This window comes from Aulonocara stuartgranti, assembly GCF_965226115.1.
Source record: "Aulonocara stuartgranti genome assembly, chromosome: 4".
NCBI classification, from domain to species: domain Eukaryota; kingdom Metazoa; phylum Chordata; class Actinopteri; order Cichliformes; family Cichlidae; genus Aulonocara; species Aulonocara stuartgranti.
The window spans coordinates 7,741,011-7,756,680 of NC_138942.1; the positions used below are offsets into that span (position 1 = coordinate 7,741,011).

Genomic DNA, 15,670 nt, shown 5'->3' on the forward strand with positions numbered 1-15,670 from the left:
GTCAGACGGCATATAAACAAGCGTCACATCACAGTTACATAGCACAGACTTATTAACGCCAGAAAAAATTAAACACAGAACAAGGATGTAGCTATAAATAAAAAAACTAGAATATTTCATCCATTTCACTTCTTCTTAAAATCATTAATTTGACTAAATTCATCCGTGCAACGTACACGAGCGTCTCGGCACCCCGAAGGCAAATTTATCGACTTAATTGGAGAACAACCTGTTAATCTTCAGAAGTGCAGCAGCTTTAATGGTCACCAGCATCATATAGAGTATGAATTCAAAATAGTAGACGTGGGATTTTTAACATAATACTCCCATAATATTTAAGCTTTACCCTCTTCCCGTGTCTTGGTCTTACCTGTGTGTGTGGGTGATGGTCGAACATGTCCATTTGGATCTCCTGGGTTGAGGTCGAAGGCGTCCTGGACATACTACTTTTCTGTACCATTTGATTTAACTTTTTAAAAATCTATTTTCAGTTTCTAGTTTCGTGTGTTTACGATGGTGTCGATCGACTCATCTTTTTATTTTTTTTTTCTTCGGAGAGAATGAAGCCGCTGATGCGTCTAAGCTGGTTGATAATATAATGGCAACAGCTGCCTCCTTCCAGCCTATAGCGTTACACACTGTCGCACCAGGCTTTTACACAAGAGTCAAGTTATGGGTGTGACGCACGGGTACATCCGGTTATCCTGCTTTCAAAACAAAATTCTTTGAATAGGAAAGAAGCATCACTACAAGTTTTGTTATTTTTACCTGTTTGAAAGTTTTCGATGTTTATTCCGCATAGCACATGTTCAAAACTACGTTTGTTATGTATAAGAAGGTAAAGGTTGTAGAATATTAGAGAGAAATAAATTTGGCAGTGGTGGGGAGACAGTAAGAGACCTCTGGCAGAACCTGCTTTTGCAAAGAGCCTGAACACACAGCAGAGCAACTAAGGGATGCTTTGGGGACATCTGATCCAGCACGACCTATGAACTTTGACCCCTGTGGTCCTTATGCGCTTTCAGGGTTAGCAAAATGCTCAAATGCATCGGTAATGCAAAGTGTTACTCTGCAGTAGGACAATAGGCCCAAACATACAACCAGTCATAAGCCGTGTCGGCGTAGTGTGTTACTTGGGCTTTTTCTTTTTAAAAGTATGTAATTAACATGTAATATGTCACATTTTTGGAATAATAACCCCAACGCTGGCCATAAGGAATTACACTCAGCTGAAAAAAGAACAATGAGATGAACTGTTCCCTGAGAGTTGAAACAACCTGCCTATCAACATCAAGGTTAAGTACAATATGTTTTTTTTTTCACTGTTTGCACTGTGTAAACAATGCAAAACACTTGTGCTAAAACTAATATATGGTACCAGTTTTGTTAAATTTATATTTGTGAAAGATGTAACAGTAGAAACTAATGGCTACAAAATCAGTCGACCTAGCGCAGGCAGGCTTTTATTTTGAAGGCAGGATCTTCTAACTACTCTCGGGTTTCTGTGTTTCTCTTTCTGTCTTGACGTCGATTCTTTTCCTTGTGTGCGCTCAACTCAACAGACTCCAGCTGGAAGCCGAGATCCACGCCCCACTGAACAGACCCCACCCTCATTTATCGATTGATGGAGAGAAGCGAGACGGAGCGATGGATGCTGTGGGTGTGGATAGGCTGTCAAGCTGAGCCACTGGTCCCCGCACCGGGATCCAGGAATCAAAGGTCCTGCGGGGCTGTAATGGGGGGTGAGAATAGTTCAATTTGACAGCTAGTTTGTTGAAGCAGCAGGGAGTCTCAATGCCTTACGTCTCTATGATTTGAAGAAGAGGAGAATGATGTTGATGTGGCCTTGGGTAAAATAAATAAATAAAATAAAATAAATAAACTTTGAGCTATAATGCTGACCCAGAAGCAGGTAAGACTGTCTGATTTGCTAGGAGGGCCCAAATTTAGCGTTACCTAGCTAAATACAGAAATATTTTTTAAAAAACGAATCACTATCATCTCACAGTTTTAATGTATCTAGTAAAAAAGTTATAAATGATTAACTTAAAGCTTTCAAAATCATCAAACTAAACATAATTTTGGTCTCTTGGAGTTGGAACAACAACAGAAAAGACAAACGAGTGGACAGCTAAATGCAAATCATCACTTGTGGGCAGATGCATAGGCAAACCATCCCATGAGTACACATCCAGTAAACAATACATTTTATCTTTGTTGTCCTCTAACTTAAAAACATCCATGCCTTAACCAGCTCTTCAGCTAGCTATTTCCCGATTTGTCATTTGATGCTGAGCAGGTAGCATGCACCTGTTTTATTAAGGCGCATTGTTTTAGACCGAAAGTGAAAGCAAAGTTTTTGCCACCTTTCAATTGCTCAGATTTGACTTTTTGATGGCGTTATTTAGCCTAAGGCCCCGATATTAAATGTATCTGTTGGACAGACATTAGATGGAAGCCAGTAACAGAAGCATGACACATGAGTAGAGGGGAAACTTTTGCAGTCTCATGATTTGATTTAACTGCGTTTACTGTAATAAGTGCAGGCTCCACAGTAGAGACTCAGTGTAACAGTACAACTTTAATTACTTAAATCTTTTATTTATTTCATTAATTTGCATCCTGTTCTGCCTTTGCTTTTGATGACAGATTAAATTGTCTTTGACATGCAGGACAGTACAGATCTTGTTGCTGTTCCGCTGTTCAAACTATTTTTTTAAACCCTCTTTGCGGAAGGGTTTGGTTGGTTTGTCTTTCTCTTTAAAATGCTGCGAAAGTGTTCTGCTGAACTCGACTCAGGCATCAGGTCACAGTTCTTAGTTTCTTCTTTTTTAGAAATTCTTTTTTTGGCAATGTGCTCTGGATGCTGGAATATTCCTCCTCTGCTACTCTCTTGTCCGCTAGTATTTTTGATATATTAAAAAACAAAAAACAAAAAAAACAACGTTATTGTACAGTACTCCCACCTCAGTAATAAAGAATTATTAGCATGCATTTACTGAGGAAATCATGGACATAATCACACCAAATATGCCACCAAACAAGGACTACAAAGAAAACCACAGACACCTCTATACATCAATACAGAGACCATGAAAAGAGCCCTCAGCTTCTGGTTTCTGGGGGTTCACATCACTGAGCACCTTTCCTGGGATGATGACACCTTTATTTATTAAAAAAGTCAAAGAGAGCCAACTCCCCCCTATAATGGCTTGCCAAATTTTACAGACTGCGCTCACAAGCTGCATGACAGCCTGGTAAGGTAGCAGCACCAAAGCTGACAAAAAGCCACTCCAGTGTGTTTTGAAAACAGCACAAAACATTGTTGCCAGCCATCTCTGGAACAGCTCTGCATCACTCACTGCTTGAAGAGTGCTGAGCAACTTCACAAAGACACATGCTGGACACCATTTGTTCAAGTTCCTTGCAGCAGGCGGGTGCTTTAGTGCTATAAAAGCATCCACAAACAGATTGAAACTCAAATTCTTCACAACAGCTGCAACACCACTGAACTGTACTTCATGTACAGTCCTGATGTGCAATATTCTTATGTTCAATTTTACCGGTGTATGACAAAAACTGTGCACCAGAAGCTACTTAGCCATGGACACCCATGCCATGAAGCACTTGGTGCACAGTTTTTCTGCTGATGTTAAAGACAAAGGACATTTAGAACTCTGTCAGCAGATGGTTGGCCACTTTTGCACACTAGTTAGGGACCCACTAACTTTATTTGATCTCCCACTTTGTGTCTGAGTTGCTTTGGCTCCTACAAAGGGCGATCGTGGCTCAAGAGTTGGGAGTTCGCCTTGTAATCGGAAGGTTGCCGGTTCGAGCCCCGGCTTGGACAGTCTCGGTCGTTGTGTCCTTGGGCAAGACACTTCACCCGTTGCCTACTGGTGGTGGTCAGAGGGCCCGGTGGCGCCAGTGTTCGGCAGCCTTGCCTCTGTCAGTGCGCCCCAGGGTGGCTGTGGCTACAATGTAGCTTGCCATCATCAGTGTGTGATTGTGTGTGTGAATGGGTGGATGACTGGATATGTAAAGCGCTTTGGGGTCCTTAGGGACTAGTAAGGCGCTATATAAATACAGGCCATTTACCATTTACAAATATCCACTTTGCTTTGCTTTAATTGAAAGATTAAGTGGTGTGGTCCAACACTTCTGTTCCTATACATTATGTGACGTTGCTTCCACACTGACAATAAAGGTCTTGTATACTGAATCTGACCAAAAAATATTTATACTATTCAAGATCTTTAGAAAAGTTTAATCTCAAAATGTTTTTTTCATGCTGTCTGATGCATCTGTTTTTCAGCTTTTTTAGCTGTTCGCTGAAGCTCATCATGCAGTTTTAACTCACATCTATTGATGCAAACTTCCACATTTCTGTGATACTTCATGGAGATTGTAAAGTCAAAGAGCGTCCCCTAAAAAAAGGACCCGAAACACCTTAAAAGGCTGTAAAAAGTCAAGTGCAAGTGCAAGTCTCTGAGGGTCCATTTGGTATTTGATTCCTGCATATTATTCAGTGTGGCATTTTCAGATGTTTATACGGCCAACTGTTATAGCGAATTATTCCCACCTCAAGTGCATGGCTGAAATCAAAATGAGCAGCCGGTTCCCAAAATTATCGTTAGGTTTGGGTGTTGATGAGTTTTAGATGACGACAGTCACGGAAGTGTAATAAACACTGAGTTCACAGAGTGTAACGTGCGGTGGAGATGAAGCCAGCCGCGGAGGTGTGCAGGTGGATAGCGAATGAGCAACAGCTTCTGACTTTCCAAAAAGTACTCATTTATTTACAATATCAAAAATAAGTGCTACCTCTACCACACATTACTGAAGAGCACACTAGTCCGCGTACACACGGGAGCATCCATTACAGGAGGAGTGCGAAGAAGAACAAAAAGGGGGTGACACCAGTCGTGAGACAGGAGGCGCCGCCATGTGGTGATACACTGCATTACGATAGCAACTGTTACAAGAGCATTGATGATATCCGTGTAAATCTGAATAAACAAAGGGATGATTCATCCACCTCCTCCTCTTGTATCAACCAGTCATAAAGGAAAATGAACCCCACACCTGCAGCAGTCTTTGATAAAGCCCTTCTGGGGGGAAATCAGTGTGACGTCCTGATTCAGTGTTGATGCCCACTCACAAGATCGTCCTCTGCGGCTGCAGGTCATACTTCCGCTGAGCTCAGTTTTGCATAGGAGGAAGGAGCAAAAACGGATCATATTTTACTTATATTCATATTTTATCATATTTTACATATTTACTGAAATTATGGTAGTCATGTCTCTGAATAGTCCCTTTAACTCTCCTGCAGCAACTGGCTGACATCCTCCTTCAAGAAGAACATAATGTGCAGCAGGAGAACAGGACTTTCTATCTAGCCTTTCGTGTTTTTTTTTTTAAATCTCTCTACTGCTACCCAAGGTAGCTCAAGGTAGTCAGCTCTAGTATCCATTTACTTTTCCACAAGGATCAACACTATAATAAATGTGCAGCCACGACATTTTAATTCAGTACATGGTGATTTTCTCGGCTCTTTGGTTTCTGCCTGCTGTGTTTTTGTGTCCTTTTATGTGAGTGATGATTTCATAAACAATATGAATGAAATCTCACAAATAGGAGTTCAAACTCACTATGATTGACATCCTGATGATTTCAACATTAAAAATATCACTCACTGTAGCATCCCGGTGCTCATAGGAGGATTCAGTAGATTCCTTACTGGCTCAGTGAAGAAAGACTTTCAGTGATGTTGATACTACAGAAGACAAATCAATACTTTTTGACCCATTAAATGTTAAAGTATAACAACAGCCAATTAATTGCACCTCTTAATGGCAGGGATTCAAATCTTAAGGGAAGCAAGAGTGCAGGGCTGATTTAAATTTGAAAATGTGTCTCGGTCAGGAGTGAGTGAACAAATGCTATGGAAACACTTATTTATTCTAAGCTGTGGATTCAGAAGAAATGAGAGATGCTCATTGTACATCTATGCACATTTACTGAATTATTAGATAGAATCAAGATTGGCATTATTATAATTTGTTTGAAGCATTAGGTTCCAATAATGCTAATTAGATGCAAGATTGCATTGCAAATGAGCAGCCTTTTGTTCGATATTTGTTAAGGGAAGGCATTTTTGTTTCCCCTGCAAAGCAAAAACGTAACTCAAACTGGGGTGTTATTTGCACCAGAGGACAACAGAGACTACGCACCGAGGCCTCCAAAAGCTATGGCAGTTCAGATGAGCTATATTGCTTCTCTTCCTGGGCAGACAGTGGCCCAACACAAAGTTCATGGAGTTTATAGATTGTTTTCTCTCTTGCTGGATGACACATTCCTCTGCAGTGAGGAGGAGAGTTGATGATCTAGTACTTTGTGTTGAACTTCCCCCTCAGATGGTGATTTTCACTCGTATTACCTGAGGTGAAGAAGTCACACAAGTGGTCCTCATTCACCCACACAACAGGTTTGCAGTGTTGCCATAGTGATGGGCTGCTGCTCCTGGTGTGGATGAAAAGCAGAGGATACTATAACAGCATTCTTACTAAGTGGCCGGTCAAATGGTAATGTATCAGATGGCTATTTTTTGTAAGTCTATTCACAAGAATCCCACTCACTAACCAACTTTATTTTTAAAGAAGACACTCATATATAAGTTGATATATAAGTGTTAAAAGATCAGCAAGGTAATATTAATCCATTAAGGGGTTTAAAAACATACAATAAATGCTTAAAGACACAAAGGAAGCCAGTGAAGGGAGGCCAGAACAGGGGAGATATGCTTCAGCTTATGGGTTCTGTAAGAAGGTGAGCAGCTGCATTTTGGACGAATATTAGCAAGCAGTTTGCTAACTGTAGCATGGGAGATGGGTGGTCTCGTAGGGTGTCTTGCATTGAAATCTGCTGCAATGACTCGGTTAGTGCGTTCACCAGATATCAACACAATTTCGATCCGCTCCTCACGTGTTAACTTCTTCGACATGTCAATGGCTGTGAACAAAGAGAAACTTGTAAATAGCTCATGAAAGAATAAAATTACGTTGAAACCAAGCACACCATTGTTTTTCTTGTGACATTACCAATAAGTTTGATGTGTCACATGGCCCTCTTCCTATTGAAAAAACAAAGTTGTATCCAAGATGGCCGACTTCTAAATGGCCACCATGGTCACCACCCATCTTGAGGAGTTTGCCCCCTCACATATACTAATGTGCCACAAACAGGACTTTAATATCATATCAGCAATCATTCCCATTTTATTACGCTGTATCCATATAAATGGCCCATCCTGTATATCAGTGGTTCAGGTTGCTGGCGGTGATGTGATGGTATGGGGGATACTTTGTGGCACATTTTGTGCCCATCAGACATTATTCAAATACCACCCTACTTGAGTATTGTTGCTGACCATGTTCATCCCTTTATGAGCACAGTGTACCCATCTTCCAAAGACTGCTTCTAGTAGAATAACAAAGCTCAAACTATATGTTTTCAAGTAGCTGAAAATGATCTTTATTTGTCATTCTTGACACTCCTGGTTCTCAATCACACTTTTGCTATTTTACTCAGCAGGTTAATTATTTACTCAGCGGCTTTTACACCTTTACATGGTGAATTTCACACTACATCACTCACAGTTCAGACAGTGTGAAGATAATTATATTTTGTGCAATATTATGGGAAACGTTTCTCCTTGCAATTTCTTTTTGTTGGAAATAGCAATTATTTTTCTACACTGGTTATGGAACAAAAGGAGACCACATTGTTTGATGTCAGTGAAAATGATCAACCTACAGAGGGCTAAATTCAAAGATAACCAATAAAAAATAAAAAATAAAAGTGAACAGCGATACCTCAGGCTAGTCTGTTTTGTCAAAATTTTATTGCAGCAACTCAAAATGGTACTCAGTAGTTTGTATGGTTCCTACGTGTTTGTGTGCATGCCTGACAATGTTGTGAGAAAAGCTAAACTAATAAATGAAGGATGCATTCTGGTTGGATATTCTCCCATATCTGAACCAAGCCATCACTGAGATCTTGGACTGTCTGAGTGCAACTTGGTGGTTTTAGATGGACAGAAAGATAATGACCCAGATGTGTTCAACTGGATTTAAGTCAGGTGAGAGTGCATACTGTTTCCACGTGGTTGGGCGTTGTTATGCGCCAAGAGGAACCCAGGACCTACTGCACCAGCACTGTGTGTTCTTCTATGGATATGTCTCTCCACAACATCACTGACCACCACCAAACCAGTCATGAAGAATGATGTAACAGGCAGCATAACGTTCTCCACAGCTTCTCCAGACACTTCCAGATCTATCACGTGTGCTCAGTGTGAACCTACTCTGATATGTGAGAGGCACAGGGATCATTAGAGGATGCCATTGCCAGAAGGTTTGCAGTCTCTCCCAACATAGCTCTCTGAAGAGCTAGACAGAACTGAAGAAGGTCCTTAAACCATCTGAATGACCAGTGTCTGGTCTTTTGTTAAAGCAACAGATTGAGCACTGCAAGAGCCCTACAAAATGATCTTCAGCAGGCCACTGGTGTTAATGTCTCTGCCTAAGCAATCACAAATACTCCTCATGATGGTGGCCTGAGGACTTGACGTCAAAACCTTGACCATACCTGTGCCACTTCGGTATGGTCCAGGTTTTGCGTTTGTCTTAACACTGACCCTAGTCAAATGTGAGATTACTGAAAAAAGAGTCAAAAGATAAGATGAGGAGTGAAAAATTGTCAGTGACCTGTAACACCATTCCTGTTCATGGGTTATGTCTCATTGCTTCTCGTCTAGTGCACCTGTTGTTGGTTTGATTATCACCAAAGCAGCTGAAACTGATTAACAACTGCTAATATGACCACATCAATATTCCAGACGTTTAATGACTTGATGATATACTACTATATGTCATATTAATTTTTTAATATTAAAAAAAATGTCATTGTCATTTTAGTTACGTTGTCCTTTCATTGACTCGAACGCAACGCCACTTGCAGGATAATAAAAGGGGGCTGTCCTGTAATTTTTTTAAAAGGAAAAACAAACCTTTAGGATTCAAAGTGAAACTAAGAATAGAAAAATGTATTTAAATATTTTTTAACGTTCATGGTTTGTTCGAGTTTTTGTCTCAACACCGCCATCATGTGGTGTAACGTCAGAAAACACCCAATTACCTCTCCACCCATAATGCAGTGCAGCAATGCCGGGCAGTGCCATTATTTGGCAAAAGGGGATGTCACCGGTATAAACTTTTAAAATGCGATAAAGACTTCCTTTCTCTCTGTCACTTTCCTATGTATTTATTGCTCCAATATGGATATATAGTATCATTATGTAAAAATTAAAGTGATAATAATGTCCATTATTGTATGGGTCGACATCGAGCTGTTTCACAGATCAGAGATGGACTCTCCTCAGAAATGGTAGCTTCCGGTCCGTCTCTGAAGCCTTCCTTTTCCTACTGAAGTAGCAGCCATGAGGTAGGAGCCGAGGCGATTCCATAGTAAAAGTCAAAATTTAAGCGTTAAAATGCGCAGCTTTCAGTATCGTACCATTTTATTAAGACACGCAAAGTCCCTTTTTATCAATATATAAAGTTTATAGATCTGTCCAAAGGTAGCATGGCATGTTTTTACGGTGCTTTGTGTAACACGATGTAGCAGACGGAGAGGCCATGTTGTCAGCCCGGCTGGTAGTTAGCCGTACAGCTAGCTTTTAACTAATCCTCTCGTAATTCTTTGGTGTGTTAACAACACTTTTACAGCCTTAAAAAGACATTCTGCTTTTAAGACTACAGGAACAAATTTTGGGGGTCTAATCTCAGCTGTAATTCTGACCGGTGGTTGTTTGTGCCTCCCGCAGCATGCTCAGGCTCCAGAAGAGGCTGGCCTCCAGCGTACTACGCTGCGGCAAGAAGAAGGTCTGGCTGGACCCCAATGAGACCAACGAGATCGCCAACGCCAACTCCCGTAAGCAGAACAAAAAGTAGTTTTGTAGTTTGTCCTTAACGCCTTGTTAGCGGCTCAGTTTAAAAGTTCACCGGCTCATGCAAAGTTATCTACACGTGTGTGACCAAAACTGAGCCAGAGGATCAGCTCAGCTAAATAAACTAAGTGCCCTGCATACTCGATGCACAGTGAATTTATAACATCACAATCTTACAGGTGAACTCCAGTGTTAATGTGTATCAACACTGGAAACTAACGCAGCAGGCCTCCTCAGTTTGATTTGGCAGTTTTTATGTCAGACGCCCATCTGAAGGGATTTAGGTGGAGCTGCTAAATATTTAATCTTGGTTTCATTTTTTTAAAATTTCAATAATTTAATAGTTTGTTAGGTTAATGATTGTTAAGTAATTCATTACAGTGTTGACCAAAACAATTATGATCTTTTTTTGCTTTACTGGAGCAATATTAAACCAATATGAGTCAGTGACATGAGTATGAAGTGATGTACATAATCTAGTATTTAACTGCAGCATAAGCGCTCTGGAGCAGTTCTACTTTCTAGTTTGGTTTTTTTGGGGGTGGAAATTTTTAATATTAGTTAACACTCTTCTGTACTTGGTGAATGAATTGCGGATATCCGAGGATCATACTCAGCACTGCTTTGATAGGTAGAAACCACAAAGGTGGTATTCATTGCATCCCATCGTCTCATTTTATTTTCTTCCATTTTCAGGCCAGCAGATCCGTAAACTGGTAAAGGATGGTCTTATCATCCGCAAACCTGTTACGGTCCACTCCAGGGCCCGCTGCCGCAAGAACACACTAGCGCGTCGCAAGGGAAGACACACAGGCTACGGTAGGTTAAAACTTGCAAAGCAAAGCAGAAAGTGATTACATTTTTAAGATGAAATTGAAAGACAAAGCTAATTTAAATTTTGTTTGCGTTATCATCGGTACTTGATGTGTCTTTATTGTGTGTCCAGGTAAGAGAAAGGGTACTGCCAACGCTCGTATGCCCGAGAAGCTGACCTGGATGCGCCGCATGAGGATCTTGCGTCGTCTGCTGCGTCGCTACAGGGAGTCCAAGAAGATTGACAGGCACATGTAGGTTCTGCAGTGGTTAAATAAAGACTCTCTGAACACTCTAAAATCTAGTTGATTTTTAGTTAATAAAGTCAGCTCAGTGAAATGTGCTGGTATTTATAGAATTATTCTTGGGCTAAAGAATTTGCTTTTAAATCCTTTTCCCTCACTTTGTGTGGGCGTTGTTCTTGTTTTTTGTTTTATTTAATTGTGATGCCCTTCATTTATTTTCCACATGATCCGTTTCAGGTACCACAGCCTCTACCTGAGAGCTAAGGGTAATGTGTTCAAGAACAAGCGCATCCTTATGGAGCACATTCACAAGCTGAAGGCAGACAAGGCCCGCAAGAAGCTCCTGGCGTAAGTATTTTTACATCTTTAATTGGCACAGTGACGTCTATTTGTGGCATCTGGATTGTTTTGAAAGCCCAGGTTAAAACATGTGCCCTGACCACGAAAAGTCTAGAAAGACGAAACAAAACATTTCAGTAAAGTCAAAAGAAAAGCTAAAATAGAAATGAATAAGCTCAGCAAATTAAAATCTAAATCAACTGCAGGGCAAAACCTGAAGTAAAATGGCTCGATAAATACAGAAGCACAAGTAGCTGTGGAGGGTTGAAATAAAGCTCTTCAGACAAGAGCAGAGATTTATCTGCTACACAGATGTGCTCTGTGGAGAGTTACTGCTTGAGGTCTGAAAGATTTCCGGTGTCTGTTCTTGTGACAAAAAAACCTAAATCAGTCTGTTAGAGAAAGTGCTCTGCTGCCTGTGCAGCTTAAGTGCAGAGGGTTGGTTACGCTAGATCGGTTTGTTCGAAAAACTCCATAGCGACTGTGAAGGAGTCTTGTTTGTTGGGTGTTAGCAATGCTAATGATCTGTGGATTGTGTTGACTATACCTGCATCTTTATATAATTTAGCAGTTGTGAGGGAAGAACTAAAAGATCAGTGTTTTTGTTCCGCCCTTACATAAAGGATGTTTTCAGTCTTTAGTGTGTCAGTTTTAAGGATTTAGTCAACTAAAAAGAAAACACACTGATGTTAAACATCTGTGGTAAAATAGCTGTGGTGGCTGTGATTATGCACTGTATGAACACGGGTGTCTCTCCGGTTTGTCCTGCAGCGATCAGGCCGAGGCTCGTCGTTCCAAGACAAGAGAGGCCCGCAAGCGCCGAGAGGAGCGTCTCCAGGCCAAGAAGGAGGAGATCATCAAGAACTTGTCCAAGGAGGAGGAGACAAAGAAGTAATCTGGCTTTTTATGTCCTGCCTGACTGCCACCTGTCAAGTGCTGATAATAAAAGTGTACATAAACACAACAGTAGTCTTGTGTGTTTACTTCCATCATGATGACATTAATGCAGGGGTGGGCAACTCCAGGCCTCGACGGCCGGTGTCCCTGCAGGTTTTAGATGTGTCTTTGAACCAACACGGCTGATTTAAATGGCTAAATGAGCTCCTCAACATGTCCTGAAGTTCTCCAGAGGCCTGGTAACGAACTAATCTTGCGATTCAGGTGTGTTGACCCAAGGTGAGATCTAAAACCTGCAGGACACTGGCTCTCAGGGCCTGGAATTGCCCACCCCTGCACTAATGCATTAGCAATATATTTTAATTGAGAAAACCTGAAGGCTTAACACACGGTGACATGTTTTATTACATGCGACCAAATATTCATCTGTCTGTGCACGTACATTCAATAAATGGGCAATAAAAACCAAACGCATATACTTAATAACACCTGTTATGAAGTATGTGTGCCAAGTGGTTACATTCTTTTGCTGAAAGTTGATGTTTAGCATTTCTCCACTTAATTTAGTGCTGGTTCAATGTATATAAAAATATATTGGATCTGTTGATTTAAAAAAAAAAAAAAAAAAAAAAAAAAAAAAAAAGCAAAACCCAGCAGGGTGGCACAACATTGCTGGTCCCAAAGTTAACCACTGCTATCAGTAGTTCCCAGAGTGGCAATGAAAGAAGTTCTTGTATTATTTAAGTTACTCTAGCTTCCACAAAGTGATAATGGGCTCCCAAAGCTGTAACAATATGGCCTTATTCCTAATTTACTCTGCAACAGAGTTACACCAGTGATAAAACAGTATAGGTGGAGTTTACATGTTCACACAGCATAGTGGTGAACATGTTTAAGCAGCATATTTGCTTGTTGCTTGTAATGCAAATTAAAATGTTTAACAGTATCAATTTGTATACACTGTGAAAGACAGCTTTGCATTTTTACCAGAAATAGAACTATTACTGAAACAACTCAGTCAACCTTTGAGTTGTTTGTCCATACTGCAGTTTGTTGGTGGAGGACGATGCAGCTCTGGACCTGGATGGATAAAGTTAATTGTGAGGTGGTCTATGCAGTTTATATAAGGCTTGTGTGTTTGTAATAATTGTAATATTTTATACCCAGTTATTTTACAAAAGTAGTATATTAAGTAGTGAAATAAGAATCTGCTGCTGCTCTTTTTCTTTCTATCAGTCAGTGCTTACTGTTTTTGTATTATTCTAGATTGTACTTGAAAGTTGCACCATGCTATACATTGAAAGTTAGAAGAGCAAGAAGTACTCTCAACGACTGTCGCACACTTATTAAGCACTAAATTTTCACCTCCTTTATCATCCTGGGTAACTTTGGTAGAAAAGAATTCAATCAAAATTAGCTTATCATTTTAATGATGAAAAGAAAATGTTATTAAAAGGTTAAAAAAAAGTAGCCTTTAAATTGATTGTTTTGTCAAACTGATGTTTCCAAAGTAAACAAGCATTCATTTTCATGGCCGGGGGGGCCAGTGCATTCTGTTTAATGATTGAAAGCAATATTCATCTTACTTGTAGCTGTCCTGTCAGTCGCCCATGTACACAAACACAAGTATGTTCATACCTACACACTGATATGCATACACAGGGCAAATATCTATCTTGTGAGCAAGGACATGAATGTGAACCAGCAAATTACCCCTTAAATTCAATTCAACATATCTATCCATCTATCGTTTTATTTATTCAGTATAGAAACTGCATTCTACAAAGATATGTTTTTTTTTTTTTCATTTTTACAGTTGTTTGTGGTAGAAAAATTAAAATGAGAAAAATCACAAAGGTAAATAAAATCTGTAATACTTGTAAGTCTTAAGAAGCAGAAAATTGTCACTGACTGAATGTGTATGAATGTGCTTGTTTTTTGTGGATCCATGTTTGGATCATGGGTTTCACATCCTTTGGAACTTGCTTAGTCATGTTTCTCTCTAAATTAGTTTTCCATGTGGCTATACAATTTAACTTCATCCCCTATGCCTTTCCCCCCGTGACTAATCCTGTTGTGATTAATTTTATTTCCTGCTTTCTGAAGAACAGTAATCCTTCAGTGAACTCTCTTAGGCCGCTGTTATGACTTCTACTGACCCACAACCCAAACCAGCTCAAACTGATGGATTTTCCATGTGTTCTCAATGAACCTGTCAAATGTGTACATAATTTTGATCCATAAATGGGCAAATAAACTTTGTTAATTTTCAAGGTTTGTTGCCATCTAGTGGTTGCAGCATGGGATTTCTCAAAAGTTTGATTTGAACCACCTGCCAGAGATGTTTCACTCTTGCAACTTTTAACCACAGTTAAATGAACAGCATCTGCAGGTGCACTGCGTTGCACAGTGAACTACTGTTTCTCGGAATCTGTGTTTGTTTGTTCCTTTTCAAGATGTGCTTGCCTGTTGATATCATTTGACTATTTTGTGTTTTGGTTGTGATTTTTCTGAGCTGTACAGGGAGGCAATAGATCACTGAGGCATAAAAATACCAACCACTAAACAGCTTTGGAATGCACAAGGATCAGCTGTTCCAAACCACACGACCCCAATATTCCCTCCCTAAGGCCCATGTCTTCTGCAACACTCCCATGTGGAGACATTCGATAGTCACAGCCGTGGAAGTTGACAATTTAAATTTAAAGGATTGCAGCTTGAGAAAATCCACCAAATATTCCATAAAGTGACCAAGAAGTCCCAAAGGCCATAATGACATCCAAGAGAAAGTTTTGAGCCAAGCCTCGGCAGATGGAACCAATTAGGGAGAAAAAAGCACAATCAAAATAATAAATAAGGTTTAGTTGTTCCAAACCTGAATTAATTATGAATGTCGTGGTCCTGGGCATTGGACAGAGGGTTTTTCAAGAGGGCTTGAATTCTTTTTTATTATTTAACATTCCTTTTGGTTTTTAGTTTGATAATTATTATTTATTCTAAGTATCCAGAGTCTTTTTGTCAGTTTTTGGTTCTCTGCCTCAGATTTATTTTGTACATTCTCTTATTGTTTCCTTAGCTTTCCCCTTTCTGCACTTCTGTGCCAAGTTTGCATGTTAGTGTCTGTTATCTCTGTCTACCCTGATCCTTTGTTGAGTCATCCCTCTCTTTTCCTTGTTTTCTGATGCTTGCTGTTTGTTTCCAGCTTTGTGTTTCCAATGTCTGGTTTTCTAGTCTTGCCTGGGTGTTTACATTCATTCTGTCTTCCTGAGTCCTGAGTTTCCTGGATTCCTGCTGGACTTTGTCATTAGCATTAAAAGCTTGCCTTAGGTTAATTGTGTTATCAACATCCTGCATTTATGTCTTCAAT

General features: G+C 40.1%; 2 protein-coding genes across 4 annotated transcripts in view; one reads left to right on the forward strand and one right to left on the reverse strand.

The window, feature by feature from the left end:
- Positions 1 to 624, reverse strand: part of cacnb1 (calcium channel, voltage-dependent, beta 1 subunit) — a 39,857-nt gene extending 39,233 nt beyond the window's left edge. For all 3 annotated transcript variants that reach the window (XM_082530825.1, XM_082530824.1, XM_082530826.1), the window contains exon 1: positions 371 to 624. In XM_082530825.1, the coding sequence (XP_082386951.1) occupies positions 371 to 460 (90 nt within the window). In that variant the 5' untranslated portion in view covers positions 461 to 624. The remainder of the gene's footprint in view (positions 1 to 370) is intronic.
- An 8,798-nt stretch (positions 625 to 9,422) lies between these two features.
- Positions 9,423 to 12,370, forward strand: rpl19 (ribosomal protein L19). Its single transcript, XM_082529101.1, has 6 exons — positions 9,423 to 9,504; positions 9,887 to 9,993; positions 10,706 to 10,828; positions 10,956 to 11,076; positions 11,305 to 11,415; positions 12,178 to 12,370. Exons 1-6 carry the CDS (start codon positions 9,500 to 9,502, stop codon positions 12,299 to 12,301), a joined length of 591 nt encoding a protein of 196 aa, XP_082385227.1. The 5' UTR covers positions 9,423 to 9,499; the 3' UTR covers positions 12,302 to 12,370.
- Positions 12,371 to 15,670: the final 3,300 nt, after the last annotated feature.

Coding starts and splice junctions, on each gene's coding strand:
- rpl19 (XM_082529101.1), top strand. Junction 9,994..10,705: donor GATCGCCAACGCCAACTCCC/GTAAGCAGAACA, acceptor TTCCATTTTCAG/GCCAGCAGATCCGTAAACTG. Junction 11,077..11,304: donor AAGAAGATTGACAGGCACAT/GTAGGTTCTGCA, acceptor GATCCGTTTCAG/GTACCACAGCCTCTACCTGA.